This window comes from Halichoerus grypus, chromosome 6, assembly GCF_964656455.1.
Source record: "Halichoerus grypus chromosome 6, mHalGry1.hap1.1, whole genome shotgun sequence".
Lineage (NCBI taxonomy): Eukaryota > Metazoa > Chordata > Mammalia > Carnivora > Phocidae > Halichoerus > Halichoerus grypus.
The window spans coordinates 1,661,921-1,689,582 of NC_135717.1; the positions used below are offsets into that span (position 1 = coordinate 1,661,921).

The 27,662-nt window shown below is 61.0% G+C and overlaps 3 protein-coding genes across 11 annotated transcripts in view; 1 reads left to right on the plus strand and 2 right to left on the minus strand.

Moving 5' to 3' along the window:
* Positions 1 to 4,773, minus strand: part of MAD1L1 (mitotic arrest deficient 1 like 1) — a 319,758-nt gene extending 314,985 nt beyond the window's left edge. For 3 of the 5 annotated variants that reach the window (XM_036074189.2, XM_036074187.2, XM_036074183.2), the window contains exons 1-2: positions 4,681 to 4,773; positions 2,184 to 2,346 (exon numbers count right to left, since the gene is read on the minus strand). In XM_036074189.2, the coding sequence (XP_035930082.1) occupies positions 2,184 to 2,333 (150 nt within the window). In that variant the 5' untranslated portion in view covers positions 2,334 to 2,346; positions 4,681 to 4,773. Of the gene's footprint in view, positions 1 to 468; positions 552 to 2,183; positions 2,347 to 4,680 lie in introns of those variants that run through there. The other 2 variants (XM_078074229.1, XM_036074192.2) reach the window with 2 other exon arrangements.
* A 1,037-nt stretch (positions 4,774 to 5,810) lies between these two features.
* MRM2 (mitochondrial rRNA methyltransferase 2) lies at positions 5,811 to 15,536 on the minus strand. 5 transcript variants are annotated; one of them, XM_078074236.1, is made up of 3 exons: positions 15,420 to 15,536; positions 9,120 to 9,412; positions 5,811 to 7,024 (listed from the first exon to the last, which is right to left on the minus strand). In XM_078074236.1, the coding sequence occupies exons 1-3, from the start codon at positions 15,425 to 15,427 to the stop codon at positions 6,582 to 6,584; spliced, it is 744 nt and encodes a 247-aa protein (XP_077930362.1). In that variant the 5' UTR covers positions 15,428 to 15,536; the 3' UTR covers positions 5,811 to 6,581. The 5 variants fall into 5 exon arrangements, with proteins under 5 accessions (XP_077930362.1, XP_077930363.1, XP_077930364.1 ...); XM_078074237.1 differs by having other exon boundaries at positions 9,120 to 9,409; positions 15,420 to 15,482; XM_078074238.1 differs by lacking the exon at positions 15,420 to 15,536 and adding an exon at positions 10,371 to 10,661.
* NUDT1 (nudix hydrolase 1) lies at positions 15,483 to 25,702 on the plus strand. Its single transcript, XM_036106308.2, has 4 exons — positions 15,483 to 15,574; positions 17,205 to 17,372; positions 24,663 to 24,808; positions 25,025 to 25,702. Exons 2-4 carry the CDS (start codon positions 17,221 to 17,223, stop codon positions 25,252 to 25,254), a joined length of 528 nt encoding a protein of 175 aa, XP_035962201.1. The 5' UTR covers positions 15,483 to 15,574; positions 17,205 to 17,220; the 3' UTR covers positions 25,255 to 25,702.
* The last annotated feature ends 1,960 nt before the right edge of the window (positions 25,703 to 27,662 follow it).

A 27,662-nucleotide genomic window follows, 5' to 3' on the forward strand; every position in this document is an offset into this window, starting at 1 on the left:
TGGCCCTCTCCACCTCCAAAACCAGCAAGAGAGAAGCCTCCATATGCAGAATCCCTCTCCCACTCTGAGTAAGTCAGGCCCACCATCTTCAGGTCGACTGATTTCTTAATTATGTTGGCAAAATCCTGCTGCCACAAAACCACATTAGTGTTTAAGTGGGAGAAAGTGTGGTCCACCAGGAGCCAGGGACTTAAGAGCCATCTGAGAAGTCAGCCTACCACAGAGGGTAGGTACATAAAGGTGAGGTCTAGCCTTGAAGGGCCTCAGAAGACACACCAAACAGTTCCGCAGAACCACTGACTGTGTTAGGGCATCGTCCTCGCGTGGACTAGAGCCTGAGCATTCTAGGAATGGCTGGTAACACAGCAGCTCCCGGGCAGTAAAAAGAAATGCAGAACCTCAGGCTGCACCCCAGAGATGCCACATCAGAAACTTCCTTTACACATAGCCTCAGGGATTCATACGCACACCGAAGTTTGAGAAGCACGGGCCAGAGCGACGGGTTCTCAGTTCCACCAGGGACACCTGGCAACATCTGGAAACACTGCTGACTGTCAAAAGAGGGGGTGGGAGCATGTGTTTGCTACCAGCATCCAGTGGGCAGAGGCCAGGGATGTCCCTTAACATCCCATAAGGCAGAAGCAAGTCCTGCAAAACAAAGAATTCTCCAGCCCCAAATGTCAGCAGTACCAAGGCTGAGAAATCCCAGGCCAGAGGAAAGGCATCTTCTCTACCCACCCCCTCACACACTCTTTGAGGGCCCGAGTCCACACTTTCTTTATCCTCTGGCATTTTCTCTCATTTCAGTTCGCACCAGCTGAAGTGTGGGGGTTCCGAAGTCCGCCCTCCATCAAACTCACTGGCCTTCCCAGTCTCGGCGGGCAGCGAGGGCCCAGCCGCTCTGAAGGACGGCCCCCAGCTCCCGTGGGCCCTACTGCACAGCGGCCAGGAGCCCCAGAGAGACGGTCCGTGGCCACATCTTCCTGGCCCACAGACTGCATTTGAGGGAAAGTAACTGAAACATGTTTCTATCTAAACCAACACTGACATGGAGCAGAGCCCCTGTAAACACTTTCCCACAGAAACACGAGCATTAAAAAAAAGGGCAAGGGGGCGGGGACTGCCAGACTCTCCAGACCTGTGGGATCCCAGTTCCCCCACCTGCCGTTTGGAGCAGCTTGGCAGGGCACCAAACCACTGCCGGAAGTGCTGGGACAGCACAGGGCCCGGTCAGGGCCCTGACAGGTCTTGCAGCTACAAGACTCTGACCAGCTCACTCTGCCTGCAGGATCCCCCACACGGAGGAGGCCCTCCACAGCACCAGCTTAGTGAGAACCGGGCCTCTGAAATTCTAGATTCTATAGTTCTGACAGACTGGCCAAAAGTTCCCAAACATTTGCATCAACAAGATTACAACACTTTTTTAGACCAAATTGCCAACTTCTTATTTTGCCAGTAAGCAAGAATCAAAAGCAAAACAAAAAAACAATTACCACCATTATTTCCCAAAAAAGTGCTTTAACACCAAAAACAAACACAAAAGATCCAATTTCGGAATAAAAAGTCTTTGCCAAAAAATGGCAGTGAGCAACTCAGTCCACTAAACAAACAAAAATCGTTCAATTATTTATTCAATAGCAAATGAACGCATACAAACACAGGAGCATTTGTTTAACCAGCGTTGCCTGGGCCTCCTCAGGGCTCCCAGAGCCACAGGCCGTTACCGAGGACCGGCCCCAGCTGCACGAGCGGGGGACTGCAGCTGCCCGACGCGGCAGCCGTGCAGACTGGCAGGGCCAGGGCCAGGCTGCACACACCACCCCCTCCTCATGTGGCCCCAGTGACCCCTGCCCCCAGGAGACTGACCCCACAAGTTTGTGGAACCTCAAGTCGTCCAGGAGACCTGACCCCTCTTTCATGGTCTACAGTAAGCGTTGCTAAGAACGTGAAATAAAGTGAAATAAGAATTCCTATAGCAAAACTGCAGAAGCCACATCGTGGCAGACTGAAGCCAAGATCCGCAAACAGCCCCCCGTAGTCTGAGACCAGGACATGCTCAATCTCCCTACTTTCTCTCTACCCGTCCACACACAGGCACTCACCTGACCTCCTGGCACCTGAACAGGCCCCCCCTAGGGGCAGGTGTCTTCTACCCAGAGACCCCTCGCGCCCAGGGCACCCACCTGCATGCTCTGCTGGTACTGCACGTGCAGGGAGCTTGGGGCAGAGGCGGGGGCGTCCAGTCCAGACCCTGCCTCCACCCGCTGAGAGATGAAGTTGTTCAAAGACCTCAGGCTGGACAGCACGGTGGTGTTTTCCCCCAGGTCGTCCATGGCCACTGTGCTTCTGGAGGAAGACAGGGAGGGGTCACCGTGAGCCTCTACAGGCCCCGTCAGCTCTACCAGCGGCCCCACGCTCCCAGGGCCTCTCGGAGTCCTCACGATACCCCAGTGTTCATAACCACAGTTCGCAGTGAGCTGGCAGCCCAAACTCATCTGTAAACTGGGGCTCATGAGAGCCACCGCGCACGGGTGCTGTGAGGATGAGTCCAGCAATACGCTTCCAGATGGCAGGGGTGCAGCCAGGACCGCAGCTCGTCACTGCCTGTAACTTCACACAGGACATCTCAGGTCCCACAGCGGGCCAACTAGGTCTTTCTGCACATATTTCACACATCACGAAAGTGGGGTTTCAGAAAGTTACACAACGGACTGGAACCCAGGTCTGTGTGGCTCTAAAGTCCAGTGTGCCCCACAAGCCAGTGCATGGCAGAGCACAAGCAACAGCAAAGAACCGGCATCCCCGGGGGACCCCCTGGGCGTAGGTTAAGCATCTGCCTTCGGCTCAGGTCATGATCCCAGAACCCACATCAGGCTCCCTGCTCATGGGATAGTCTGCTTGTCCCGCCCCACCTTGTGCTCTCTCTCTTGCCCTCTAATAAATTAAAATATTAAAAAAAAAAAAAAAAAAAGAACCCACATCCCCAAACCTGTACTGACCGCGGCCTGACGCCCGCCCGCCAGCCCGTGAGTGGGGAACATCCCAGGTACAGTTAATGAGCAAAGGAGTGAATTCCCACAGGTGCATAGGTAAAAGGCTGGCCCTAAGTATTGGATTGGAAACACCTCCCTGCCAACACCCCAGGGGAAGAAAGTGAGGACTCTCACTCGGAATCCCTGTTGGAGGAGAACAGAGCCCTTCTCCTCTGTGGGCCACATTAGCACCCCGGACAATGCGACTATGCTCACCTCCTCTCAAACACACTGTGGATGGAAACCGGATCGCAAGACAGAACAGGACCAGCACCGAGTGCCGAGAGCCTGGCAGATACAGGCCCGAGCGGCAGGAGACGGCAGAGGTCGGCTCCAGAAGGCAAACCCCTCCGTCTGCCAAGATTAGAGCGGGGCCATACTCTCCATCCCCTAATGGGAAACTTAGCCACTATGTCCCGTTCGGGAGAGGCCATCCCCTGTAGGAACTGACGTGTGTAATCCACTGGAATGAAGAGCACACACACGTTTTCAACTGCCTGGAACTAAGCCGCTGCACCAGGCACGCGATTAGGCAGCAGCTCAAACTCCATCCTCTTTATCCAACAGACTCCGATCTTCAGCAACCCAACCACGGAAACCGAAACCCCGGGAAATCACAACCCCTGGGCTGCGTGTGCAGAGCATGCTGCCTGGGAGCTGCCCTTCTCGGCCCAGGCACCGCACGGGCACTTCTGCAAACTCTGGGCACACGGGCGGCTCCGCCAGACCCCAGGCGCTGGGTGCGGGTCGGCCCCGGTCCGACCCCCGACCGCTCGCCGCCACCAGTGAAGCCGGCTCGGACCCCGGCCCCGCTCCGACCCCGGACCGCTCGCCGCCACCAGTGAAGCCGGCTCGGACCCCGGCCCCGCTCCGACCCCGGACCGCTCGCCGCCACCAGTGAAGCCGGCTCGGACCCCGGCCCCGCTCCGACCCCGGACCGCTCGCCGCCACCAGTGAAGCCGGCTCGGACCCCGGCCCCGCTCCGACCCCCGACCGCTCGCCGCCACCAGTGAAGCCGGCTCGGACCCCGGCCCCGCTCCGACCCCCGACCGCTCGCCGCCACCAGTGAAGCCGGCTCGGACCCCGGCCCCGCTCCGACCCCCGACCGCTCCCTGCCACCAGTGAAGCCGGCTCGGACCCCGGCCCCGGTCCGACCCCCGACCGCTCCCCGCCACCAGTGAAGCCGGCTCGGACCCCGGCCCCGCTCCGACCCCCGACCGCTCCCTGCCACCAGTGAAGCCGGCTCGGACCCCGGCCCCGGTCCGACCCCCGACCGCTCCCCGCCACCAGTGAAGCCGGCTCGGACCCCGGCCCCGGTCCGACCCCCGACCGCTCCCTGCCACCAGTGAAGCCGGCTCGGACCCCGGCCCCGCTCCGACCCCCGACCGCTCGCCGCCACCAGTGAAGCCGGCTCGGACCCCGGCCCCGCTCCGACCCCCGACCGCTCGCCGCCACCAGTGAAGCCGGCTCGGACCCCGGCCCCGCTCCCCGCCGCCGCCGCCGCTGGAGAATCCGGCTCCGACCCCGGCCCCGCTCCGAGGGACCGAGGGCGGCGAGGAGGAGGCCAACGGGCAGGGGGAGCCCGTCCCCCGGCCCCGGGCCGCCACCCGCCGCCGCCCACCGGGGACCCCGGCGCCCGGCAGCTCACCTGAGCCGCGGCCGATCCCCTCCGCCTCTCAGATCTCCCTCCTCTACGCCCGCGCCCGCGTATCGCGAGACCTGCCGCCGCGCTCTCGCGAGACCTGGGCACAACCGACCGTAAATACCCGGGTCTGCGCACCTGCGAGTCCTGGGAGCTCGCGTGCGCCCCGGAGCCGCCCCTCCCCGGAGACCTCGCCGGGAGGACTCTCACCAAAGGCCGGCCCGCGGGCCAGTCGGGGTGCCCGCCTCCCCCAGCGGGACGGACATCCACTGGGGCGGTGGCCTCTCACCGTATTGTGTAGAATAGCACCGCCCAACGGTGGCCTCTTCGGGCCAAACTTTCCTGCTCTTGACAACTCCCAAATTTTGCTATAGTATTGGCTTGAGTTAGTACATCTTTACTTTCCTCTGGGCTCAATGGAAAAGCAAAATACTCTGCTGCTAGGCTATCCTCCCAGGGCCCTGTGAGCTCCCACAGCCAGAGACCCTCGTCCAGTAACAGGGGTCTCCTTCCCTCATGAACCTCCTCCTCCCTGCCCCCCCTTCCCTGGAGTGAGCACCCGAGGGTCTGCACCACCACCCCCCCAGGGTCTGGAGGGTCTGCACCACCCCCCCAGGGTCTGGAGGGTCTGCACCGCACCCCCAGGGTCTGGAGGGTTGCACCGCACCCCCAGGGTCTGGAGGGTCTGCACCGCACCCCCAGGGTCTGGAGGGTCTGCACCGCACCCCCAGGGTCTGGAGGGTCTGCTAGCCCCCCAGGGTCTGAAGGGTCTGCACTGCACCCCAAAGGTCTGCACAAGCCCCCCCCTAAGGGTCTGGGTGGTCAACACCCCTCCCCAAGGGTCTGGAGGATCTGCACTGCCCCGGGGGGGGGGGGGGGGGGCGTGAAATAGGATGGGGGCAGGGGATGTGCTGGGGGTAGGACAGGGAAGTCTAGGACATAACTGACTACAACAAAATAACGTGAAAAAATGCTAAATCCGGCCTCCAGCCCACTTCAGAGTGCTGGACTGAGCCCTCAGGCCCTGGTGGAGATTATGGGTATCTACCTAGGCTCTCCCCCAGCCCTATCCTTGGGATTTAATCAGCAATAGGGTCAATACACTTTTCTTGAGGGATGAGGACACCTCCAGGAAATGGCTTTGAAGAAACCAATTTTTATAAAAACAAACTTAAAAGCATGGAAAACAAACTGAAAAGCATGGAAATCCCTTAAAAATCGTACAGTCTATGTCGTTCTGTAAAGCTGCATCGAGTTCCTGGAAGAGAGCACAAGGAAGTAGATGCACACACCACGTGGATGCTTGCTCTGGCCACTGCCAGTCTTGGGGGCCCCCGGGGTTTCAGCAATAAAACAAAGCATGCCAGCCCCCTGCATAATTCATACCAAATGTCTTCCCTAATTGCGGGGAACTCCCGCTACTTGAGGAAGGGATTAACACATCATCCACCAGAGAGATGGAAATTAATCCCCAGGTTGAAAGTTCAGGTTTTCACATGCTACACCGTATAAGCAAAATGACAAGGAGAAGCCTGGGTGTTGCGGTCGGTCGGTCAGGGCAGCAAGGGTGGAGACTCTCTCTGTTACACGGGAACACTGTGACATGACAGTTACATCAAGGTTACACCAAGGCCCATGTGCGCCCCCGGCTCCTTCCCACTGTCTTTTCATCCTTTCCACTCCGCCTCACAAATCCCATTCTAGAGACTGTTTCTGATCATACATCCCGGCCAGCAAATACCGTTTTGTTGCACCTTTTTGGCTTAAAACAAAGGCCCCCCACTTGTCCTGCCTGCTGCATCCCGGATCAAACCCTGGACCCCGCCCCCCGCCCCCCAGCCACACTCCCAGCAAGAGCTCAGATGACACTTGCAGTGAACAAGGCTCAGAAACCACAGGAAAAACCCTCAGTCCTCCACAAACTCCTTCCCTCTTTGGTACTGTGTGGCCAAGAGGTACACCTCTGACGACTCCTTCCTGCTGGCTCCGGGTTTCACCGTCCTGGTGCTCTGGAACCGCTCTGTCAGTCGCTTCTGTAACGCCAGGCTTTGACTTCCAGCCCACGTTTTGCAGAGGAATGTTCCGCCAGGGTGCAGGACATCTGAAGCCAGGTCCAGAAGGGATGAGCACAAGCCAATGAGCCTGTCGTGATCCAGGCTCCGGATCCCTGTGGCGTTGGGTGCCATGTCACTCAGAATCACATCTGCTCTCCCTCCAGGAAGCAGTTCTCGGATTCTCTGGAGGATTCTCGGGTCAGTCACATCAGCCGGGCACAGAAAAGTTGCTCCCTCCAGGGGGAATATGTGAAGAAGATCTACCCCAAGCACAAAGCCAACAGGAGCACCGGGATCTAAAGAAGACAGGGTGAGTCCATTATTTACACTCTGAACCGTCCCTCAGAAATACGAATAGAAAAACAGAAATACAAGTAGAAAAACAGAAATAAAAAGTCAGGACAAAGGATAGGAGCAAACATGAAAGATGTGGACACAAGGCCCTTCCCCTGCTCTATCCGTCTACAGAAGCTGGCCTCACTCTGCATGTGAGGAATCTGGGGCCCAGAGAAGAGCGCCTGTCCCAGAGCACAGGACTCCAACTCTGACGTCATGTCACTTCCCGGGGCCTGCTCTCTGTGAGGGGTCTTATCTCTGAGCAGCCTTTCTGACAAACTAGAACAGAAAAGGACACACTAATACATAAAGTACCTCTGCATTAAATCAACATGTCCATTCTGCAGCTTAATCCAATTTCTTTCAATGCAGAAACTACTAGAAACGAGCCAAGAAATGGGGGATAGGGACAGGTGGAAGACAAGGTACAGAACGTGACCCCTCACCCCGGTTTGAGAGGCACCCACAGCGCAGTAAAGAGGCCACTGTTTCACCAGCCCCGAGCAGGCCCTGGTGTCCCCCGTCCGGGGAGGGCCCCTGCTCTGCAGGTACCCGCGGGGGGACTAGTTCAGGGTGCATAGATTTGCTGGTTCCCTCTGCTTAGCAGAGAGGCTGTTCCATGGTGGGGTAACGTGCATTTTACTCCTAGCTAAAGACTAGAAGTCAGGTATTTTGCAGAGTACATTTTTCAAAGGAGAAAATACCATTTTCACTCCTGGAAAGGAGGACATCCCACATCTCATTTTACGCACCTGACTTTCTTTCCTTTGATATCCCATGTGTTCTAACCTTGGGGAGGGTCCACTAGAGGCAAATGGCTTTGGGTGCCTTTTCCAACTTCTGGGAGGAAAAGAAACCCAATCATTTTATCCACACTCTTTGCCTCTGCCACGTTCTTCCTACAGGTTAAACTTGGCCATTTTCCTCCTTCTCCTGAAGAGCAATTACGGGGACAGGAAGCACTTGTTAGGTCTATGGATAGGCTCAGGGGCAGGAAAAGGACCTGGAGTCTCTGACACAAATGCCTTCACTTAGGCGGTGTTTACCGAGCTACAAATATTGTTTTTCCCCCTGTTCTAGAGCCGCTGGAGGCGTCCCGCCCACAGTAACGAGGCTGGGTCTTAGCCGTGAACCCAGGGAGCAGCGCTCCCAGCCTCTCTCTCAGCAGATCAGCAAATTCCTCTGAACCTCATTTTTCATTAGGACAACAGGCACAGAGCCCTCATTCTGTGTGTCGGAGAAAGGTTCTTGTGAATCGGCACATTTCATGTAATGCCAGGGACTGTGGTACCCTCCGACTTTAGGGTAGGAAAGAAAGGGGGAGGGATGCTCAGCACCGCGGGGTGCACACTAGCAGACCACCTGGGAGGGGAGGCTGGCCGAACAGCACAGCTGTCCTCTGGAGTTCTGCACAAGCATTCAAAAGGACAACATGGTTTTCTAAATTGAGGGTACGGGCTTCCCTGTTGATTAATCAGGGGAAGCGTTTTCATATAGAAAATCTTTGACGAAATCCTAAAATACAAGACCGCAAAAGCTGAGTCCCTCAGGCTGAGCCAGAGGAGAGAACCCAGAGCCCCAGCCACGGGTGCTCCTGGACCAGCCCTAGCGGGACCTCGGGGACACCCAGGGCTTCAAGGACCAGGACCTGGAAACCCCTGTGGCTGATGCAGCTGTGCTGTCGCGGGAAGATGTCAATGTATCAGTACGTGGAGAAAAACAGCTCCATTAAGGCTCCAAATCAGCAAGAAGAACATGGATGTGGAATACTAGCGTTTTTGAAAAAGGAAATACACATATGTAGTTATGCATGCAAAAGCGAATTCTGGAAGGGGGCACGCCGACGCGCTGACGGACGCCCAGACGCGGTGTGACTTGAGGTGCTTTAAATCTTCACTACAGCTTTCTACCGTGTCCGTCATTTTGAAAACATCAGTGTCCCACTTTCACCCCTCTTACTACCAAACAAGCCACCAAGTGGCTTGGCCACCCCGAATCCTCCGGTGGAGGGCAGCTGGCTTGCGCCTCCAGGCCCAGGGTGGTCAGAGGCCCTACCTGTGCCCGCAGCGTTGACCCTCTGCACAGCCACCTGGCTCCATGCCCCGGGGGCCGCCCCACAGTCTAGCACCCGGAGGCCGGGCCGCAGGATCCGGTGCCTCTCGTCCATCTGCAGGAGCTTGAAGGCACTTCGGCACCGGTAACTGTCCACCTTCGCGGCCTTCACAAAGGGGTCCTTCACATGGCGCATCAGCCACAGGCGCTCCGCACCGGTCCGACCCTTGGAGTGACTCCCAGCGGTGTGAAACCTTTGACACTGAAGGGACGCGCCTATCAGCTTCAAGGACCTGCTGGAGAAAAGGGGAGCAAACAGGCTGGCATCACACAGATAGGCAGGCTCCCCGGCTCAACCCACGTGTTTTTAGAGACGGTGCCCGGAGGCCCGAGAGGGGAGGAGACTTGGCTACCCAGCCAGAAGGAAGGCGGAATGGGGTGAACTGAGTCCCTCCCCAAATTCGTCTGTGAAGGTCCTAACCCCAGGTACCTCAAAATAGAACTGGTCTTTAAAAAGGTGGTTCAGTTAAATGAGGCCAGATGGGTGGCTCTGAATCCAATATGACTGGTGTCTTCATCAAACACCGGCCAGACGCGCACAGAGGAAGGACCAGGGGTGGGGCCACAGGGAGACGGCAGCCATGTACAGGCCAAGGAGAGGGGCCTCGGGAGAAACCAGCCCTGACGACACCGGGAGCTGGGGCTGCAGCCCCCAGCGCTGAGTGGGCACTTTGTGTTGTTCCGGCCGCCTGGCCTGGGGGCTTGCTCCCCGCGCCCAGGCGAGCGAGCACAGCAGGCGTCGCCTTGTAGCAAAGAAGCGTCTTTCGCTCGCGGAAGTCTTCTTCGGAAGGAAGACTCAAACGTCACTGAGAGTCACTTTGCTTGTGTCAACCCACCTTCTTCCAGCACTGGTTAAGAGTACCGTTAACATTAACAAAGGTAACACTCCTGCTCCCCCGGGACAACTTTTCCTTGGGCTCTGCGGGACTGCAAGGGAACCCCCCAGGGACAGACCCTCGCCCTACTCAGCTCCATGTCTGTGGGGGCCAACACGGGGCCTTACCAGTCACTGCCGCATACAACTGAACTCGACCTGTGTGAGCAGCTGAAGGACAATTCCCAAGTCTCTTTGGCAAAGTCAAGTTCTTAACAGTTTATTGACTGCAAGGAGCTCCCCCTATGTCCCTTCACGAACTCTCAGCACAACCCTACAAACTAAGTTCTGCATCCATTTCTCTGATGGAAAGAACCTACCATCATCCCAATGGCTCCAGGCCAAAGCGCCTTCAACAACAAAACCATGTTGACAAGATGTGGACACAGCAACTGTATTCGCTGCCTTCAAAGAGCCGGAGGGGCCTCCTGGAAGGAGCACAGAGCTCTCCTGGGCATCAGACCAACTCCCACGGTTGGGGGGGGCGGCAGAGCAGAGTCACACACTGAGACCTGCAGATTTGCGCAGCTGACCTCCAGCGCCTACCCACGTCTGGGATTCAGCCACATGGCCACTCGTGGAAGCCCTGTGCTACAGCCTCCAGACCTGCTGTGCCCTTCGCAAGCTTCCCCTCCGCCTGCAGCGCCCCTCACCTGTCCCCACTCCTCCCCTGCCTCCGCCTGCAGCGCCCCTCACCTGTCCCCACTCTTCCCCTGCCTCCGCCTGCAGCGCCCCTCACCTGTCCCCACTCTTCCCCTGCCTCCACCTGCAGCCCCCCACCTGTCCCCACTCTTCCCCTGCCTCCACCTGCAGCGCCCCTCACCTGTCCCCACTCTTCCCCTGCCTCCACCTGCAGCGCCCCTCACCTGTCCCCACTCTTCCCCTGCCTCCACCTGCAGCGCCCCCTCACCTGTCCCCACTCTTCCCCGCCCTCCACCTGCAGCGCCCCTCACCTGTCCCCACTCTTCCCCTGCCTCCACCTGCAGCGCCCCCTCACCTGTCCCCACTCTTCCCCTGCCTCCACCTGCAGCGCCCCCTCACCTGTCCCCACTCTTCCCCACCCTCCACCTGCAGCGCCCCTCACCTGTCCCCACTCCTCCCCTGCCTCCACCTGCAGCGCCCTCTCACCTGTCCCCACTCTTCCCCACCCTCCACCTGCAGCGCCCCTCACCTGTCCCCACTCTTCCCCTGCCTCCACCTGCAGCGCCCTCTCACCTGTCCCCACTCTTCCCCTGCCTCCACCTGCAGCGCCCCCTCACCTGTCCCCACTCTTCCCCTGCCTCCACCTGCAGCGCCCCTCACCTGTCCCCACTCTTCCCCCGCCCTCCACCTGCAGCGCCCCTCACCTGTCCCCACTCTTCCCCTGCCTCCACCTGCAGCGCCCCCTCACCTGTCCCCACTCTTCCCCTGCCTCCACCTGCAGCGCCCCCTCACCTGTCCCCACTCTTCCCCACCCTCCACCTGCAGCGCCCCTCACCTGTCCCCACTCCTCCCCTGCCTCCACCTGCAGCGCCCTCTCACCTGTCCCCACTCTTCCCCACCCTCCACCTGCAGCGCCCCTCACCTGTCCCCACTCTTCCCCTGCCTCCACCTGCAGCGCCCTCTCACCTGTCCCCACTCTTCCCCGCCCTCCACCTGCAGCGCCCCTCACCTGTCCCCACTCTTCCCCACCCTCCACCTGCAGCGCCCCTCACCTGTCCCCACTCTTCCCCTGCCTCCACCTGCAGCGCCCCCTCACCTGTCCCCACTCTTCCCCTGCCTCCACCTGCAGCGCCCCTCACCTGTCCCCACTCTTCCCCCGCCCTCCACCTGCAGCGCCCCCTCACCTGTCCCCACTCTTCCCCTGCCTCCACCTGCAGCGCCCTCTCACCTGTCCCCACTCTTCCCCTGCCTCCACCTGCAGCGCCCTCTCACCTGTCCCCACTCTTCCCCTGCCTCCACCTGCAGCGCCCCCTCACCTGTCCCCACTCTTCCCCTGCCTCCACCTGCAGCGCCCCTCACCTGTCCCCACTCTTCCCCTGCCTCCACCTGCAGCGCCCCCTCACCTGTCCCCACTCTTCCCCTGCCTCCACCTGCAGCGCCCCTCACCTGTCCCCACTCTTCCCCCGCCCTCCACCTGCAGCGCCCCCTCACCTGTCCCCACTCTTCCCCTGCCTCCACCTGCAGCGCCCTCTCACCTGTCCCCACTCTTCCCCTGCCTCCACCTGCAGCGCCCTCTCACCTGTCCCCACTCTTCCCCTGCCTCCACCTGCAGCGCCCCCTCACCTGTCCCCACTCTTCCCCTGCCTCCACCTGCAGCGCCCCTCACCTGTCCCCACTCTTCCCCTGCCTCCACCTGCAGCGCCCCCTCACCTGTCCCCACTCTTCCCCTGCCTCCACCTGCAGCGCCCCTCACCTGTCCCCACTCTTCCCCTGCCTCCACCTGCAGCGCCCCTCACCTGTCCCCACTCTTCCCCTGCCTCCACCTGCAGCGCCCCCTCACCTGTCCCCACTCTTCCCCGCCCTCCACCTGCAGCGCCCCTCACCTGTCCCCACTCTTCCCCCGCCCTCCACCTGCAGCGCCCCCTCACCTGTCCCCACTCTTCCCCGCCCTCCACCTGCAGCGCCCCCTCACCTGTCCCCACTCTTCCCCTGCCTCCACCTGCAGCGCCCCACCTGTCCCCACTCTTCCCCCGCCCTCCACCTGCAGCGCCCCCTCACCTGTCCCCACTCTTCCCCGCCCTCCACCTGCAGCGCCCCCTCACCTGTCCCCACTCTTCCCCTGCCTCCACCTGCAGTGCCCTCTCACCTGTCCCCACACTTCCCCCGCCCTCCACCTGCAGCGCCCCCTCACCTGTCCCCACTCTTCCCCGCCCTCCACCTGCAGCGCCCTCTCACCTGTCCCCACTCTTCCCCTGCCTACACCTGCAGCGCCCCACCTGTCCCCACTCTTCCCCGCCCTCCACCTGCAGCGCCCTCTCACCTGTCCCCACTCTTCCCCTGCCTACACCTGCAGCGCCCCCTCACCTGTCCCCACTCTTCCCCTGCCTACACCTGCAGCGCCCTCTCACCTGTCCCCACTCTTCCCCTGCCTCCACCTGCAGCGCCCCTCACCTGTCCCCACTCTTCCCCCGCCCTCCACCTGCAGCGCCCCCTCACCTGTCCCCACTCTTTCCCCGCCCTCCACCTGCAGCACCCCCTCACCTGTCCCCACTCTTTCCCCGCCCTCCACGTGCAGCGCCCCCTCACCTGTCCCCACTCTTCCCCTGCCTCCACCTGCAGCGCCCCCTCACCTGTCCCCACTCTTCCCCTGCCTCCACCTGCAGCGCCCCCTCACCTGTCCCCACTCTTCCCCTGCCTCCACCTGCAGCGCCCCCTCACCTGTCCCCACTCTTCCCCGCCCTCCACCTGCAGCGCCCCTCACCTGTCCCCACTCTTCCCCCGCCCTCCACCTGCAGCGCCCCCTCACCTGTCCCCACTCTTCCCCGCCCTCCACCTGCAGCGCCCCCTCACCTGTCCCCACTCTTCCCCTGCCTCCACCTGCAGCGCCCCACCTGTCCCCACTCTTCCCCCGCCCTCCACCTGCAGCGCCCCCTCACCTGTCCCCACTCTTCCCCGCCCTCCACCTGCAGCGCCCCCTCACCTGTCCCCACTCTTCCCCTGCCTCCACCTGCAGTGCCCTCTCACCTGTCCCCACACTTCCCCCGCCCTCCACCTGCAGCGCCCCCTCACCTGTCCCCACTCTTCCCCGCCCTCCACCTGCAGCGCCCTCTCACCTGTCCCCACTCTTCCCCTGCCTACACCTGCAGCGCCCCACCTGTCCCCACTCTTCCCCGCCCTCCACCTGCAGCGCCCTCTCACCTGTCCCCACTCTTCCCCTGCCTACACCTGCAGCGCCCCCTCACCTGTCCCCACTCTTCCCCTGCCTCCACCTGCAGCGCCCTCTCACCTGTCCCCACTCTTCCCCTGCCTCCACCTGCAGCGCCCCTCACCTGTCCCCACTCTTCCCCCGCCCTCCACCTGCAGCGCCCCCTCACCTGTCCCCACTCTTTCCCCGCCCTCCACCTGCAGCACCCCCTCACATGTCCCCACTCTTTCCCCGCCCTCCACGTGCAGCGCCCCCTCACCTGTCCCCACTCTTCCCCCGCCCTCCACCTGCAGCGCCCCCTCACCTGTCCCCACTCTTCCCCGCCCTCCACCTGCATCGCCCCCTCACCTGTCCCCACTCTTCCCCGCCCTCCACCTGCAGCGCCCCACCTGTCCCCACTCTTCCCCGCCCTCCACCTGCAGCGCCCTCTCACCTGTCCCCACTCTTCCCCTGCCTCCACCTGCAGCGCCCCCTCACCGGTCCCCACTCTTCCCCTGCCTCCACCTGCAGCGCCCCCTCACCGGTCCCCACTCTTCCCCTGCCTCCACCTGCAGCGCCCTCTCACCTGTCCCCACTCTTTCCCCGCCCTCCACCTGCAGCGCCCCCTCACCTGTCCCCACTCTTCCCCTGCCTCCACCTGCAGCGCCCCCTCACCTGTCCCCACTCTTCCCCCGCCCTCCACCTGCAGCGCCCCCTCACCTGTCCCCACTCTTCCCCGCCCTCCACCTGCAGCGCCCTCTCACCTGTCCCCACTCTTCCCCGCCCTCCACCTGCAGCGCCCTCTCACCTGTCCCCACTCTTCCCCGCCCTCCACCTGCAGCGCCCCTCACCTGTCCCCACTCTTCCCCGCCCTCCACCTGCAGCGCCCCTCACCTGTCCCCACTCTTCCCCTGCCTCCACCTGCAGCCCCCCACCTGTCCCCACTCTTCCCCGCCCTCCACCTGCAGCGCCCTCTCACCTGTCCCCACTCTTCCCCTGCCTCCACCTGCAGCCCCCTCTCACCTGTCCCCACTCTTCCCCTGCCTCCACCTGCAGCGCCCCCTCACCTGTCCCCACTCTTCCCCGCCCTCCACCTGCAGCGCCCCTCACCTGTCCCCACTCTTCCCCGCCCTCCACCTGCAGCGCCCCTCACCTGTCCCCACTCTTCCCCGCCCTCCACCTGCAGCGCCCTCTCACCTGTCCCCACTCTTCCCCTGCCTCCACCTGCAGCCCCCTCTCACCTGTCCCCACTCTTCCCCTGCCTCCACCTGCAGCCCCCTCTCACCTGTCCCCACTCTTCCCCTGCCTCCACCTGCAGCCCCCTCTCACCTGTCCCCACTCTTCCCCGCCTCCACCTGGCTCCGTGTTGGAAGTCCTCTCCTAGGCACTTCGCCCGGGACGCCCGCGTCCGCGCCCCTTTTTCCGCCGAGGGAACCTGGACGCACCGCAGCCCCTCCTCCTCCCGCTCGCTTGCAGCAGGCGCTCCGTAAATGCCGACTGCGCGCACAACCGCGACCACCGGCCTGCTCACAACCCCACTCACCGAGCCATGGGTGCAGATCCGCTCCGGCCGCCCGCGCCGGAAGTGCCGGCCTCGCTTCCGGCCTGAGACCACGCCCCCGGAAGCCGTGCCCGGGTTCAGAAAGCGCGGGCTCGGGGACCCGGCACGGGGGAGCCGGGGAGCGGAGCGCGGGTCAGGTGAGCAGGGAAGAGGGGAAGGGGCGGGGCCCGCGCCTGGGGATGGGGGACCGGGGAGGGAGGAGGGGGGCTCGGCGGACCCGGGGGGAGGGAGGAGGAGAGGAGGGAGGGGGACCGGAGAGAGGGGAAGGGGCGGGGCCGGGTGATGGGGGACCGGGGAGGGGGCCAGGCACCGGGTAGAGAGTGCAGGGCTCGGGGGCCTCTGAAGAGGGCAAGGGGAGGGGAGAGGGGCAGGGGGGTGCCAGGTGAGCAGAGGCCGGAGGAGATGGATCCCGGACTGGCAGGGTCTCCCGGCCTGGGGACCTGAGGTCCCGAGCCCCCCGCGCTGTGTAGGACCGGCCTGGGGCTCTGCGAAGGGCGGATATTGTCTCTTAAAGCCCTGATAAGGGGCCTCAGTGTGCAGGTGACTGGACTCGGCCCCACGGCTAGCAGGGCAGCCCAGTCGGAGGCAGCCCCCGGCCCTGACACCAGGGGGGCTCTCTGAGGACCCAGGCCGCTTGCTCCAGCGTCTGTGCGCCCGCTGAACCTCAACAGCCCCTAGACCCAGGTTGGGGCACTGAGTCTGCCCTTTGACCTTGGGTCCAACTCCGCCTCTCAGCGTCCGCCTTTTCCTCTGAAAACGGGGCAAGCGAGTCTTAGCTCTCGGAGTTGTTGGGTCTGTTAAACAGAATACTTCTTGAGAAGCATACAGTGAGTGCTTCCTAAGTGATAGCCGACGCCCCCGGTATCCTCCCCGTCACCAGCACAGTTCACTGGGAAGCCAGGGCTCTGCGCGGGACCCCGTCAGCCTCAGGACCACGTACACAGGCATCCAGCCTCAGGCACGGAGACCCACCCCCAACGCCAGGGCCCGCCTGAAGGTGCCTTGTCTCAGGCACGGGAACTTCCCAGAGATCCCTGCGCCTGCTTCTCATCCAGCGTGGTCCCCAGCGTGGGAGACTTGTGTTCAGTGGGCCCCAGGCCGCGCTAGGGCTGGGTGGACAGGGGCCCTGCTCCTGGCCCTCCCCCACGTCTCCAGCAAGCACCCAGACTTCAGCCTGGGAGTTTTCCTCTGGACAGTGCTCGCCCATTCGAGCAGGAGGGGGACCCTTGTGGCCCCCAGGGCAGCAGCGGCTGTGAGCAGATGAGCTGTCGCGGGAGGGAGGACCAGCCAGCCCTGCTGAGCGGGCTCTCCGCTGTCAGGAGCTCCGCACTGCTCGGGACTCCGTAGCCTGCCACCGCTGAGGTGCAGAAGGCAGATCCCCGTAGGCCAGAAGAAGAGCCCACTGGTGAAGAGGCCACGGCCTAAAGCCTGACCCGAGGACCAGGCGCTAACCCGCGTGGTTCTGCTGGTGCACACGGCTGGACTGCCCTCTTGCCTCTGTGCTGAGGCGGGGCAAGCACTGACATGGCCATCCCCCTGCCAACGGCCTGGGCACTGCTGCCACTGAGTTCGCAGAGCCAAGCCCCTCTCTAGCCCAGAAGCTCCCTTGTCCCTGAGGCCAGCCACGTGTGGCAGGGCTGGGAGATGACATACCAGCCTTCCCCTCCCTGCCTTCCACGGCACGTTCCCATGCCACCTGGCCCCTGGCCTCCACCGCCCCCCGTCTGCACCCAGGTTGGGCTGAGCCCGCCCTCTTGCCTTCCTCAGGGGTCCCCGGAGGACCATGGGCGCCTCCAGGCTCTACACCCTGGTGCTAGTGCTGCAGCCTCAGCGGGTGCTCCTGGGCATGAAGAAGCGAGGCTTTGGGGCCGGCCGCTGGAATGGCTTCGGGGGCAAAGTTCAAGACGGAGAGACCATCGAGGACGGGGCCAAGAGGTGAGGTTGGGGTGGGCCTGCCCACACAACCAGCTCCCGAGGGGATAGTCTGGAGCTCCTTATGGAGCCCTTGGGCCTCAGTTCCTTCATCTGCAGAATGGGAATAACAGTAACCGCTCCTGCCTCTGGCGAAAGGCGTGGCAGGGCGGTGAGTGGGGTCCGCGCCAGCTGTCGCTGGGGACTCAGGAGCGGCTCAAGGCTGTGCTTGCGGCTTCTTCTAGCCAAGGGGTGGTCCGTCACTGGACGTCTCCGTCTGTTCGGGGGAGCCGACAACGAGCGTTTGTCTCAGCCTTTTGGAGCACACACACGCTCCGTTAATCCTCAGCACTTCCCCAGGGCAGGAAGCGAAGCCCAGAGAGGTCGAGTGGCTTGTCTGCGATCACACAGCTCCGATTTCAAGCCCTTTGCCCTTCTTTCTCCTCATAGGCATGTGCGGGTACAACGAGACTGTGTGTAAACGCACAAAGCACTACACAAACCTTCAGCACTGTTGATGTTGTTCTGAAGAACGTTGGCAACCTTGATTAAGGCCGCTTTCCCTGGGGCAGAGAACAGAGCCCCACACGCATAGCAGTGAGGCTTCTGGAAGGGAAGAAGGCTGCAGGCACTACAGGCCGGTGGTTCTCGAGTTCGGGGTTTTTTAAACACGACCACCACGTAGGAAATGTCTGGTCTCTGAGGCCGCGGTGCTGTCACGGACGGCAGGCCACAAGCACGTTTCCCACCCCGTTATCCTTGAATCGTGGGTCACTAAGCTGGCTTCGTGGCGCACGGCTGGGCCGCAGCCCTGTCTGAAAAGCCGTGGTGCTCTCTGTGGCGTGCCCCTCCCCTTCGTGGGCCCGGGACCGGGGCTGCGGCGACGCCACCATGTGGGGTCATTGGTTTTGGCAAGTGCAAGGCCGTGTGACCGGTCCTGCTTGGGGAGGGCACAGCTGGGGCAGAGCCCAGTCTGCCGAGACTCTGGCATCCGGCCCTGTGAGCCGGCCCGGGGGTGGGCGTGGAATATGGACAAGCAGTGGGTGCCGGTGGTCTGCTCTGCCAACCACCCGAATGTCTTTGTCCTCCTGAGCCCATTCGCTGGGTCCTGATCTCTGGGGTCCTGCTCAGTGTCAGGACACGGGAACAGGTCCCGGCCCTAGCCCTGCAGAGCTCCCATCTAGTCTGGCTACCAGGTTCACAGGGACAGGTGCAGAGAGCGGGTCTAGGGGACAGCCAGTGCTCTGGGGCGTCCAGAATAAAGAGCCAGGGCAGATAACTGGGCAAAAGGAAAACTCCCAAAGGACGTGACATGTGGTCCAAGCAGGTGGGAGGTGGAACGCAGCATCCGCAGAAGCCGAGGCTGAGGGGCAGGGCCGTGCAGAGGTGTGTGGTGTGGGCCGCGTGGGGTACAGACGGCTTCACCTCTGTCCTCTGCCTCCTGGCGACAAGCAAGCAAACTGGCAGGCCTCTGGTTTCCTAGGGCCCGTCCCTCCTGCCCTCTCTCGGTTCCGCATTTCCTAAAGGAGACACACGTAAGACCCTCAGTACCGAGCGCGGTGGTGGCCTTCCCGCAGAGCAGGCTTGGCATCGGGCAGGCGACGTGAGTCGTCGAGATGAGAAGCACGTGCTCCCTGTCCCCAGGACAGAACTCGGATCCTTCTCGGTCGGCCTCCCACTGCTGCCACGGCCCCTGCCTGTCCCGGTGTGCAGCTGTGAGCGGCCCTGTCATCAGCGGTCCCGGGTCCCTGGTGCCGTGTCTGCTCTCCTGGCGGCCGCTCCCCGGGGCGGGGGCATACAGAGCCCCGTGGTCGAGCTCACGTACGCGCCCACGGGAGGCATGGGAGCTCCCTCCAAGCCTCAGCAACACGCACTTTCTGATCGCTGATTTCAGCCGCTCTGGAGGGACCGAGGCCTCGGGGAGGCTGGGTTTGCCCCGGGGGCCGTTGATCTGGCATGCCGGCCCGTGTCTGCAGGCCACTTGGATGTCTGGGCTTTGTGAAGTGTCTGCCCAAGTCTTTCACCCATTTTTTAAAAATTGGGTTGCCTGTCTTACTCTTCGGGATCTGTACTTCTTTATACATTTTAACGTTCTTACGGATTTTCTGCTTCAAGTCTCCCGCTAGGATGTGGATTCATGTGTTTCTCGTTGCAGTTGTTAGTTTTGGCCTCCTGCAGTTTGACTCTATTTTGAGGCACATACGTGTTGAGGATCGTATCGTGGAGAAGTGGCCCCTTTTACCAGCACAGCAATACCCTTCTTTACTCCTGATGCCTGAAGTTCAGACAGATACTCCTGCTTTCCTTTGATTAGTGTTGGCATGTGTCTTTCTCCATTTACATTTCATCTGTATTTTTTAATCTTTATCGTTTTATACTTCATGCTTGTAATCTTTATACCCAGCGTGGTTCCGTGTAGACAGGTGGTCTAGTTTTTTGATCCCCTCCGACCATCTGTCTTCCGCGGGAGCGTGTGGACCACTGATGTTCCAGGTGGAGACTCCTACAGTTGGGTTCATATCTATTCTATTTGTCACCCTTGTTCGGTGTTCCTCTTATTGTCACCCTCTCCTTTTCTCGGTTTTGTGGTTTTAACTGAGCACTTTCTATGAGTCCCTTTCTCTCCTTTTTTAGCATGTCAGCTATCCTTACCTTTGTAACTGCTCGACTACTTGCCCCAGAATTTGCAATACACATTTGCAGCTAATCCAGGCGCGCTTTCAAACAACACTGCCCCGTCCCGTGAGCGCCTTGCCTGCCTCGCAACAGCAGCCATCCCGATTCCAGCCCGCAGCCCTGTATCCTCGCTGTTGTTCAGGTTATGTAGGAGTGTGCACACACAGGGTAGAAGTAAGCAGGTACATCATCACTGTTACTTTGAACAAACTGTTAACCTGTTACATCAGTTAAGAATTAAAACTGTTTCATCTTGGGGCGCCTGGGTGGCTCAGTCAGTTAAGTGTCTGCCTTGGTCGGCCTTCAGCTCAGGTCATGATCTCCAGGTCTCAGGATCGAGCCCCGCATCGGGCTCTGCGCTCAGCATGGAGTGGAGCCTGCTTCTCCCTCTGCCTCTGCCCCTTCCCCTGCTTGTGCTCGCTCTCTTTCTCTCTCTCTCTCAAATGAGTAAATAAAATCTTTTAATAAAATAAAATAAAACCGTTTCATCTTGCCTTCACTTACTCCTTCCATGCTCCTGCATTCTCTGTGCAGATGCCAGGTCTGATCTATCACTTCCCTTTTCTCTAAAGAACTTGTTTTCACGTTTGTTATGAGGCAGGTGTGCTGGTAATAGAGTCCCTCAATTTGTCTTTGAGAAAGCCTTTATTTCTCCTTCCCTTTTGAAGGGGAGGGGAGTACAGAATTCTAGGTGAGTGTGTTTTGTTTTGTTTTTCCCTGAACCCCAGCTGTCTCGCCTCCCTCTTCCTGCCCGCCCAGTGTCTGAGGAGTCCGATGTCACTCCTACCCTGTTTCTCTGTGGGGCAGGTGCTTTCTTCTTTGGGCTCCTTTCAGGATCTTTTTTTTTTTAAGATTTTATTTATTTTATCGGAGAGAGAGCGTGTGAGTAGGGCCAGTGGGAGAGAGTGAATCTCAAGCAGACTCCCCGCTGAGCAAGGAGCCCAACACGGGGCTCAATCTGCGACCCTGAGATCATGACCTGAGCCAAAATCAAGAGTCGGACACTCAACCCACTGAGACACCCAGGGGCCCCTGGATCTTTTATCTTTGATTTATTACACTTGGAAGGTAACGCATCTGGCATCTGTCGTGCTTGGTGTCTGCTGAGCTTCTGGGACCTGTGGTTTGGCGTCCTTGACACTAATTCGGGAACATTCTCAGTCATGTCTTCTCTCTCTTCTGCCGGCATTCCTGTTGCTCACACGTTTGCTGGCCATCCCACACCCTTGATATTTTGTTCAGTTTTTTCCGATCTTCTTTCTCTTTGCTGTTCTGTGTTGGGCCGTTCTGTCGAGATGCCCTCCGGCTCACAGTCTTTCCTCGGCCACGTCCAGTCTCCTGCAAGTATCCTCTCCGTGGCCTGCCTCTTCTTAGTGATACTTCGATGAGAAGTTTCATCTTAATGGGATTCCACATACGGCTTTTTCTTTACATGCAGCGTTTCTACACCCTTTTAAAGAAATCTTTGCCTACCCAAGCTTAAGGAGACATTGCCCTAAGTTTTCTTCTGGAATGTTCAGGAGTGTTAGAGTGCCACTCCATCTGGAATGGAGTCTGGGGTAAGATGTAAGGCAGAGGGTCGAGATTCATCCGTCCAGATGTCCGGCTGACACAGCATCATTTATTGAAGAGACCGCGTCTTCCACTGTCCTGCAGCCCCGTCTGGCATGATCACAGGGCAGATGTGACACAGAGCCTGACGTCCGTTTCCTGTCCCACGTCCCCAGTGGCGTCCCGCGACCGGGTGGGTAACTGAAGAAGCTCGGCACAGCCGGCCAGGTGCTGTGCTGGGCCCTGGGGTCTGCTCTCCAGACGCTCGCTTGACCGCAGAGGCTGCCGGTGGGGTCGTCCCATGGCCCATGACTCGTCCCGCTGTCCTGACCTCACCGCAGAGCACGGAGCCCTCGTGAAATCAGCGACCTTTTATTGTTGTCAGACTCACGGCCGTATTCTAAAGGTGTTCATTATCCTCAGAGGCTCGTGATCTTTCACACTCCGGAGGCCTCATCCAGCGAGAGAGGCCATGGAGGGCGCTTCCTCCCAGCTGCCCCCCTGGGCGTCCACACGGGCATGTCGTGCCCCTGCAGGCAGCTGCTCCCGCTGGAGGACATCCTGCTGTGGCTACGGGGCAGTAACGATTTCCACGCTCAGAAGCAGAGGGCCAGGCCGTCGTGCTGCAGACATTCTTCATGAAGGCCGGGACAGGCCTTACCTTGAGGTTGAGGGCAGAAGTTCAGCCCCAGAGCCCCACACCATCAGATGGGCTCCGAGTCTTGGGGTCGGCTCCGAGGAGCACTCTCCGGGACCCCCATCTCCTCTCCCCAGGGCCACTGGGGTACCAGCCCGGTGTCTAGGATGGAGCCCGAAGTCAGGACAACCTCCGACAAAGGAGTATTGTGCCCCTGCCCCTGTGGGGTGAGAGGGAGAGGCCAGATGGCACATTCTAATCCACTTTAGGAACAGGCTGAGATGTGGCTCAGGCCCCACAGGCCAGAAGGATGACTGACTCCAGAGCAGCCCTGGGCTTCTTGCAGGCAAGTGAGTCGGGGTGGCCTCTGCAGGGAGCCTGGCACACGCTTTATCCACCGCACTCCCATTGTGCCCTTACAGATCCCAGAGCAGGCCGCCGGTCTAGAGCTGAGTTAACGTACCCTCCCCACCTGCAGGCTTGGGTGACCACGTACACGCGAGCGGTCGTCCCTGGGGGAACAGCATCTGAGCAGCAAGGATGCGGCATTCTTGGGGCGGGGGGCGGGTAGGTTACAGGCACTTGGGGAGCTGGGGCTCGTCAGAGTCAGGTTTGGGCTGTAGGCAGGTGGACGGTCCCATCTCTCTGGCCAGCGTGCCTGATGCCTCCAGCAAGGCCGCAGAGCGCCGTGTTCAGAGAACCTCAGGAGCTGAGTGGCTGAACAGAGCCCCAGGACTGCGGGGCCCCCCCCACCACCCACCCAGACACTCGGCTGCTGTCATTTTGTTTAATTCATGATTCATCCCGTTCTCTGCCATCTGGGGAGCTGAGCATCACACACACAATCCGACACTTTAGCAAAACTGAAACTGTCATCCCCACTAATTATCCCAGCCTGGGAAGTGAGATTATTGATATTTCGTGCACTGCTGTGTATTTGGGGAAGATTAACCGAAACTAGTCAAAACATGAAATCACTAGGTGAAGTTTTTCAAAGCGAGCCCCACCAGCCTGCTGCCGGAGTGCTGGGGGAGGCCCCACGGGGTGCCAGGACATTTAACTGGGGGGCCATCTGCACCCCCAAGTGAACACACACATCCATGTTTTTAGGTCAAGTCTAATTTTAATGAACCACGTCAGTGAATAAATTCCGGCTTTCAGAACCACTCAGGCCTGGTCTGCCGCGGCAGCCAGCTCACATGACTCCGCTGCGGGCCTTCCCGGCAGCTCTGGTGGGTTCCGAGCGGAGGAAGGCATCTGCTGGGATCAGACCGCTAAGACCCAACGTGTGTGTGTGTGTTTAATGAGCAAAGTGGTTTCCCTGGCTTCTCATTCCAGGCACAGGAAGCAATTATGCATTGTGTTCCTAACAGAACTTGGAGATCAAAGCTAAAAAAAAAAAAAAGCCATTCTTTACATACAACTATAAATGGTCAGGCGTAATTAGAGCACTTAGAGAAACAAAAATACACGTAGGGCAGTAGGGCAGCGAGACTCAGGAAGGAACAGACGGAGCTCCGCGGCTGCCGTGGCCCGGGGAGCCCCCCGAGTTCCGAGCACAGAGCCTCCAGAGAGCGTTGGCCGCATGAAGGACGAGGGAAGGAGCCGGCTGGCCGGGCAGACGAGCGCGGTCCGGGGGTGCGTGAAGCTGCTCCTCACGGGCGCCTCGCCACTGCAAGCCGGCCGCTGTTACCGTCGGTGACCCACGCCAGTTGGGAAAGTGGCCGAGCTCCGTGAGGGGTGGGGGGTTATTCTGCTCCGGCGTGAGACGCGCGGGCGTGTGAAGGGATGCACGGGGGAGGCAGCCCAAAGATCACACGGAAATGGTCACAAGGGCTCCTTCTGGGGAGGCGTCCAGGGGTGCTGGCCACATTGTCTACTGCAGACGTGTGATTTGGGGGCTACTTCGAAACTGACGCCAGCATCAGAACGTTCCGGGGGGGCGGCCTGGTTCTGCTTCGCCATCACACTTGTGCTCGGGTGGGAAAGGGGTCCCTGGGAGGAGGCCTGAAGCCCCTGTCCCGTGATCAGCCACGGGGGAGCTGGCTGGAGGGCTGGGGCATCTCCTTGGGAGGCCATGGTTCTCAGCACAGGTGTGAGGAGAGGGGATTCGGGACCCAGGTCCCCGGAGCCTGCAGCCTGGAGAGTAGCACCCGTGTGGCTGTTGCCGTCCTGTGGGAAGAGCAGGAACCGGACAGGGTGGGAGGTCCCCAGCTCCGCCGCCCACCCGTGACCCCCCCAGCCGCTGAGCTCGGCCAGGCCTGGGCTGCCCCGTGGCTCATGGGCTGTTGAGCTGGGTCGGCCTGTGCACCCTGAACCAGAACCTCTGGACAGAATCAGTATTTGAAAGGTCCCCAGATGACTGCAAAGTCCCGCCAGCTCGCCAGGGGGGGAAGCGCTCCTGCGTCCCCAGCGCCTTGCTGTAGGGTCACCCGCCCGCCCGCCCGCAGGGAGCTGCAGGAGGAGAGCGGTCTGACCGTGGATGCGCTTCACAAGGTGGGCCACGTCGTGTTTGAGTTCGTGGGCGAGCCTGAGCTGATGGACGTGCACATCTTCCGCGCAGACAGTGTCCGGGGGACGCCCGTGGAGAGCGACGGTGAGTCCTGGAGTCCGTCCCTCCCCACCCCAGCGGGCGAGGGGAGACCAGGTCCGGGTCCCGGGAGGCAGGCCCCGCGCCGGCACCTAGCTCCGAGCCTTGTTCCTCTTCTGCAAAGTGACACAGCCGAGTACGCCCGGTGCCTCATACGGACCTGCCTGCTCACTGCTCACTGACGGGCAGTTTAAGCCTGGGTGCTCTTTCCACCTGCTACAGAAATGCGCCCTCGGTGGTTCCAGCTGGACCAGATCCCCTTCTCGGACATGTGGCCCGATGACAGCTACTGGTTTCCCCTCCTGCTCCAGAAGAAGAAATTCCACGGGTACTTCAAGTTCCAGGACCCCGACACCATCCTGGACTACACGCTACGCGAGGTGGACGAGGTGGACGAGGCAGAAGTGCGCTGGCCCCTGCGGGCCATGGGACCCACTTCACCCGCTCACTGAGCCCCGAGGCAGAGCTGGGGTCTTGGGGTGGGGGGGTGGGCGGAGGTGAAAATAAAGACCTTTTACCTCTTCCACATTCCTCGCGGGGTGCCGGCTGGGCCGTGACCGCGCCCTGGGACAGAGCAGCGCTGAGAGGACAGCTGGAGGGCCGGGTGCTGCCCTGTGCGGTGCCATGGGCTCTTGTTGGGACCAGCGGGGGCGAGCAGCTGTACCCTCCTTGTTCCCCACCCCTCCACCAAGGGGAAACTGAGGAACAGTCATGGCCCAGGGCTAAAACCCTGGTCTAAGGCACCGGAGGCTGTCCCCTACGGGACCCCAAGGGACAGGGTGTTCTCGTCCACATCTCTGACCACCAGGAAGGGGGGAGGCAGACAACGCACAACTTACCCAACTTTCATAAACAGGTTTAATGGTTGTTCGTGTTTATTGATAAAAACTTTGGAATGTATGCCATTTGTGAACAATTCCAGTTTACTGGGCGTAGTAGTAACTGATCCCTACAGCCTTTCTTATAAAGTGCTCCATACATCAAACTGCGTCACCGAGGGAGGAGGGGCCTCGAGGGCAGATAGAACCAGCCAGGGTCCCGTGCGCACATCAGAACTGCGTCTTCCGCTCCGGCTCTGCATCTGCCGGTGACAGCGAGCGAACGAGCAGGGTCCAGGGTGGATGGTCCTAGGTGGGGTTCCACTCCAGCCTTGCCCGAGTCCGGGAGCAGGGCTCTGTCCCCGTGGCATTCGGACCGTGCAGGCCGTGGAAGACAAGGAAGGCCCTGCAGCTCAGGCACAGGGAGGCTCTGTGCAGAAAAAAGTGGCCTCTGCTGTCCCCAGCTGAGGGCACAGGGAGGACATGACCCCCCCACCCCCAGCAAGTCTCTGCATCTGTCTGCTGACCTCCCTGCAGGGCCTGGGGGGAGGGAGGGGATGGACCAGAAACGCCCCTCCAGGCAAGAGCCCCTCATTTCCGCCTCAGGAACAGGCCAAGGGAACACGGAGTCACCAGCAAATCCTCTCCAAAAAGCACAGGGCAAGTCTCTGGTGCTGAAGTCTCCTTGGTGACCTGGGTGAGGAGGCCCTCCCCGCGCCGGCCCTCCCGCCTTTGAGCAGCTGCCCAGTGCATGCGCCCCCAGCCCTAGTGCATGCAAGGCGGGGCCTGCTCTCCACTGTCCTGGGGTCGCCTGTCCCTCACCAGCCACGTGCAGGCCGCGGGTGGGTGAGCAGCATCGGACAGGGATGAACAGGAGGCTCAGAGGTCACGCTTTGTGGCTCAAGTGCACACGGCCGCGGGAGCAGCCCCGCTCCCGGCGCCCGAGAACCCATTTCTACAGCGGGGGGCTGAGAACCCAAGCACCGCCCGGGAACAGGCCACTGACCGAAACGACCCCCACGTGCTGGGCTCTGCGGATGCACTGCCCCTTCTCGTCAGCCCAGGGAGGCACAGGCCTCGGTCACGGGGCCTCGTGCGAGCGGGGGCGCAGCAGGTCCCCCCCCACACACCCCCATGGCTGTTCCGCCGGCACAGGCAGAACCCGCACGTGGGGTGGGTCCGTCCCGGCCTGACCCGGTCGTCTGGCCGGACCAAAAGGACACTTTCCCCCAGACTGCGGTGTGCATGGTCTCCTCGGGGAAGCACACCTGTCTGTGGGGAGAGAAGCTACCCTCGGTCCCCATGCTGTGTGCGGACACACAGGTGGACGTCAGACCCGGGCGCACCCCCAGGAGTCTGCGCTCCCCCCCGGAAGGCATGAATCTCAGGAATCCTGTAGTGCGGTCAGGACCTCCTCCAGCACCGCTCGGGGCCAGGGAGCAGTGAGCGCAAAGGGCTGCAGGCCTAGGAGAAAGCCCCCGGCCTGTGTTTACACAAAAGGGAGTCAGAGCAGGAAGCACCCAGGCCCTAAGCGCACAGGAGCCCCGGAGCTCCGGGCACAGAGCCCTCTGGGCCTGCGGGTGCCGGAGGGAGGCTAGAAGGAGGGGTCTGAGTGCCTGAAGTAAGTGAGGCCAGTTTACAGCGGCTCAGCCATGGCCACACGGACCCTTCCTACAGAGTCCGGCTGCGACACCGCCCCCCACCCGGCCTCCTCTGGCCTTCCAGCCTCCAGGTGCAGTCTGCAGAGAAACGGGCGTCCGGGCAGCTGAGAGGACGGAACCGTTGCTGCACTTGGACAAACAGCACCACTTCACCCTGTCTCCGCCATCGCAGACCACCAGGCGCACATGGGTCAGAGACTGAGCGTGCACACAGGGAGGGACACAGGACACTTGACCCTAGAGACCAGGCCAGGGCCCCCATGGCACTCCCTGGGGCTTGTCCCCTGGAAATCCACACCACTGCCCCTTCTCCCTGGGGCTGGCCTCCAGGGACGTGCCAGGTACAGCCACCTCTCATCCGACACAGGGACAGTGCTGTCC

Excerpts from the sequence above, each read along its gene's own strand:
- NUDT1 (XM_036106308.2), top strand. The coding sequence starts at position 17,221 with ATGGGCGCCTCCAGGCTCTACACCCTGGTGCTAGTGCTGCAGCCTCAG. Across the intron at positions 17,373-24,662 it reads ATCGAGGACGGGGCCAAGAG|GGAGCTGCAGGAGGAGAGCG; the intron begins GTGAGGTTGGGG and ends GCCCGCCCGCAG. Across the intron at positions 24,809-25,024 it reads GACGCCCGTGGAGAGCGACG|AAATGCGCCCTCGGTGGTTC; the intron begins GTGAGTCCTGGA and ends CACCTGCTACAG.
- MRM2 (XM_078074236.1), bottom strand. Across the intron at positions 7,025-9,119 it reads GGTCAACGCTGCGGGCACAG|ATCCCGGTGCTCCTGTTGGC; the intron begins GTAGGGCCTCTG and ends TGTCTTCTTTAG.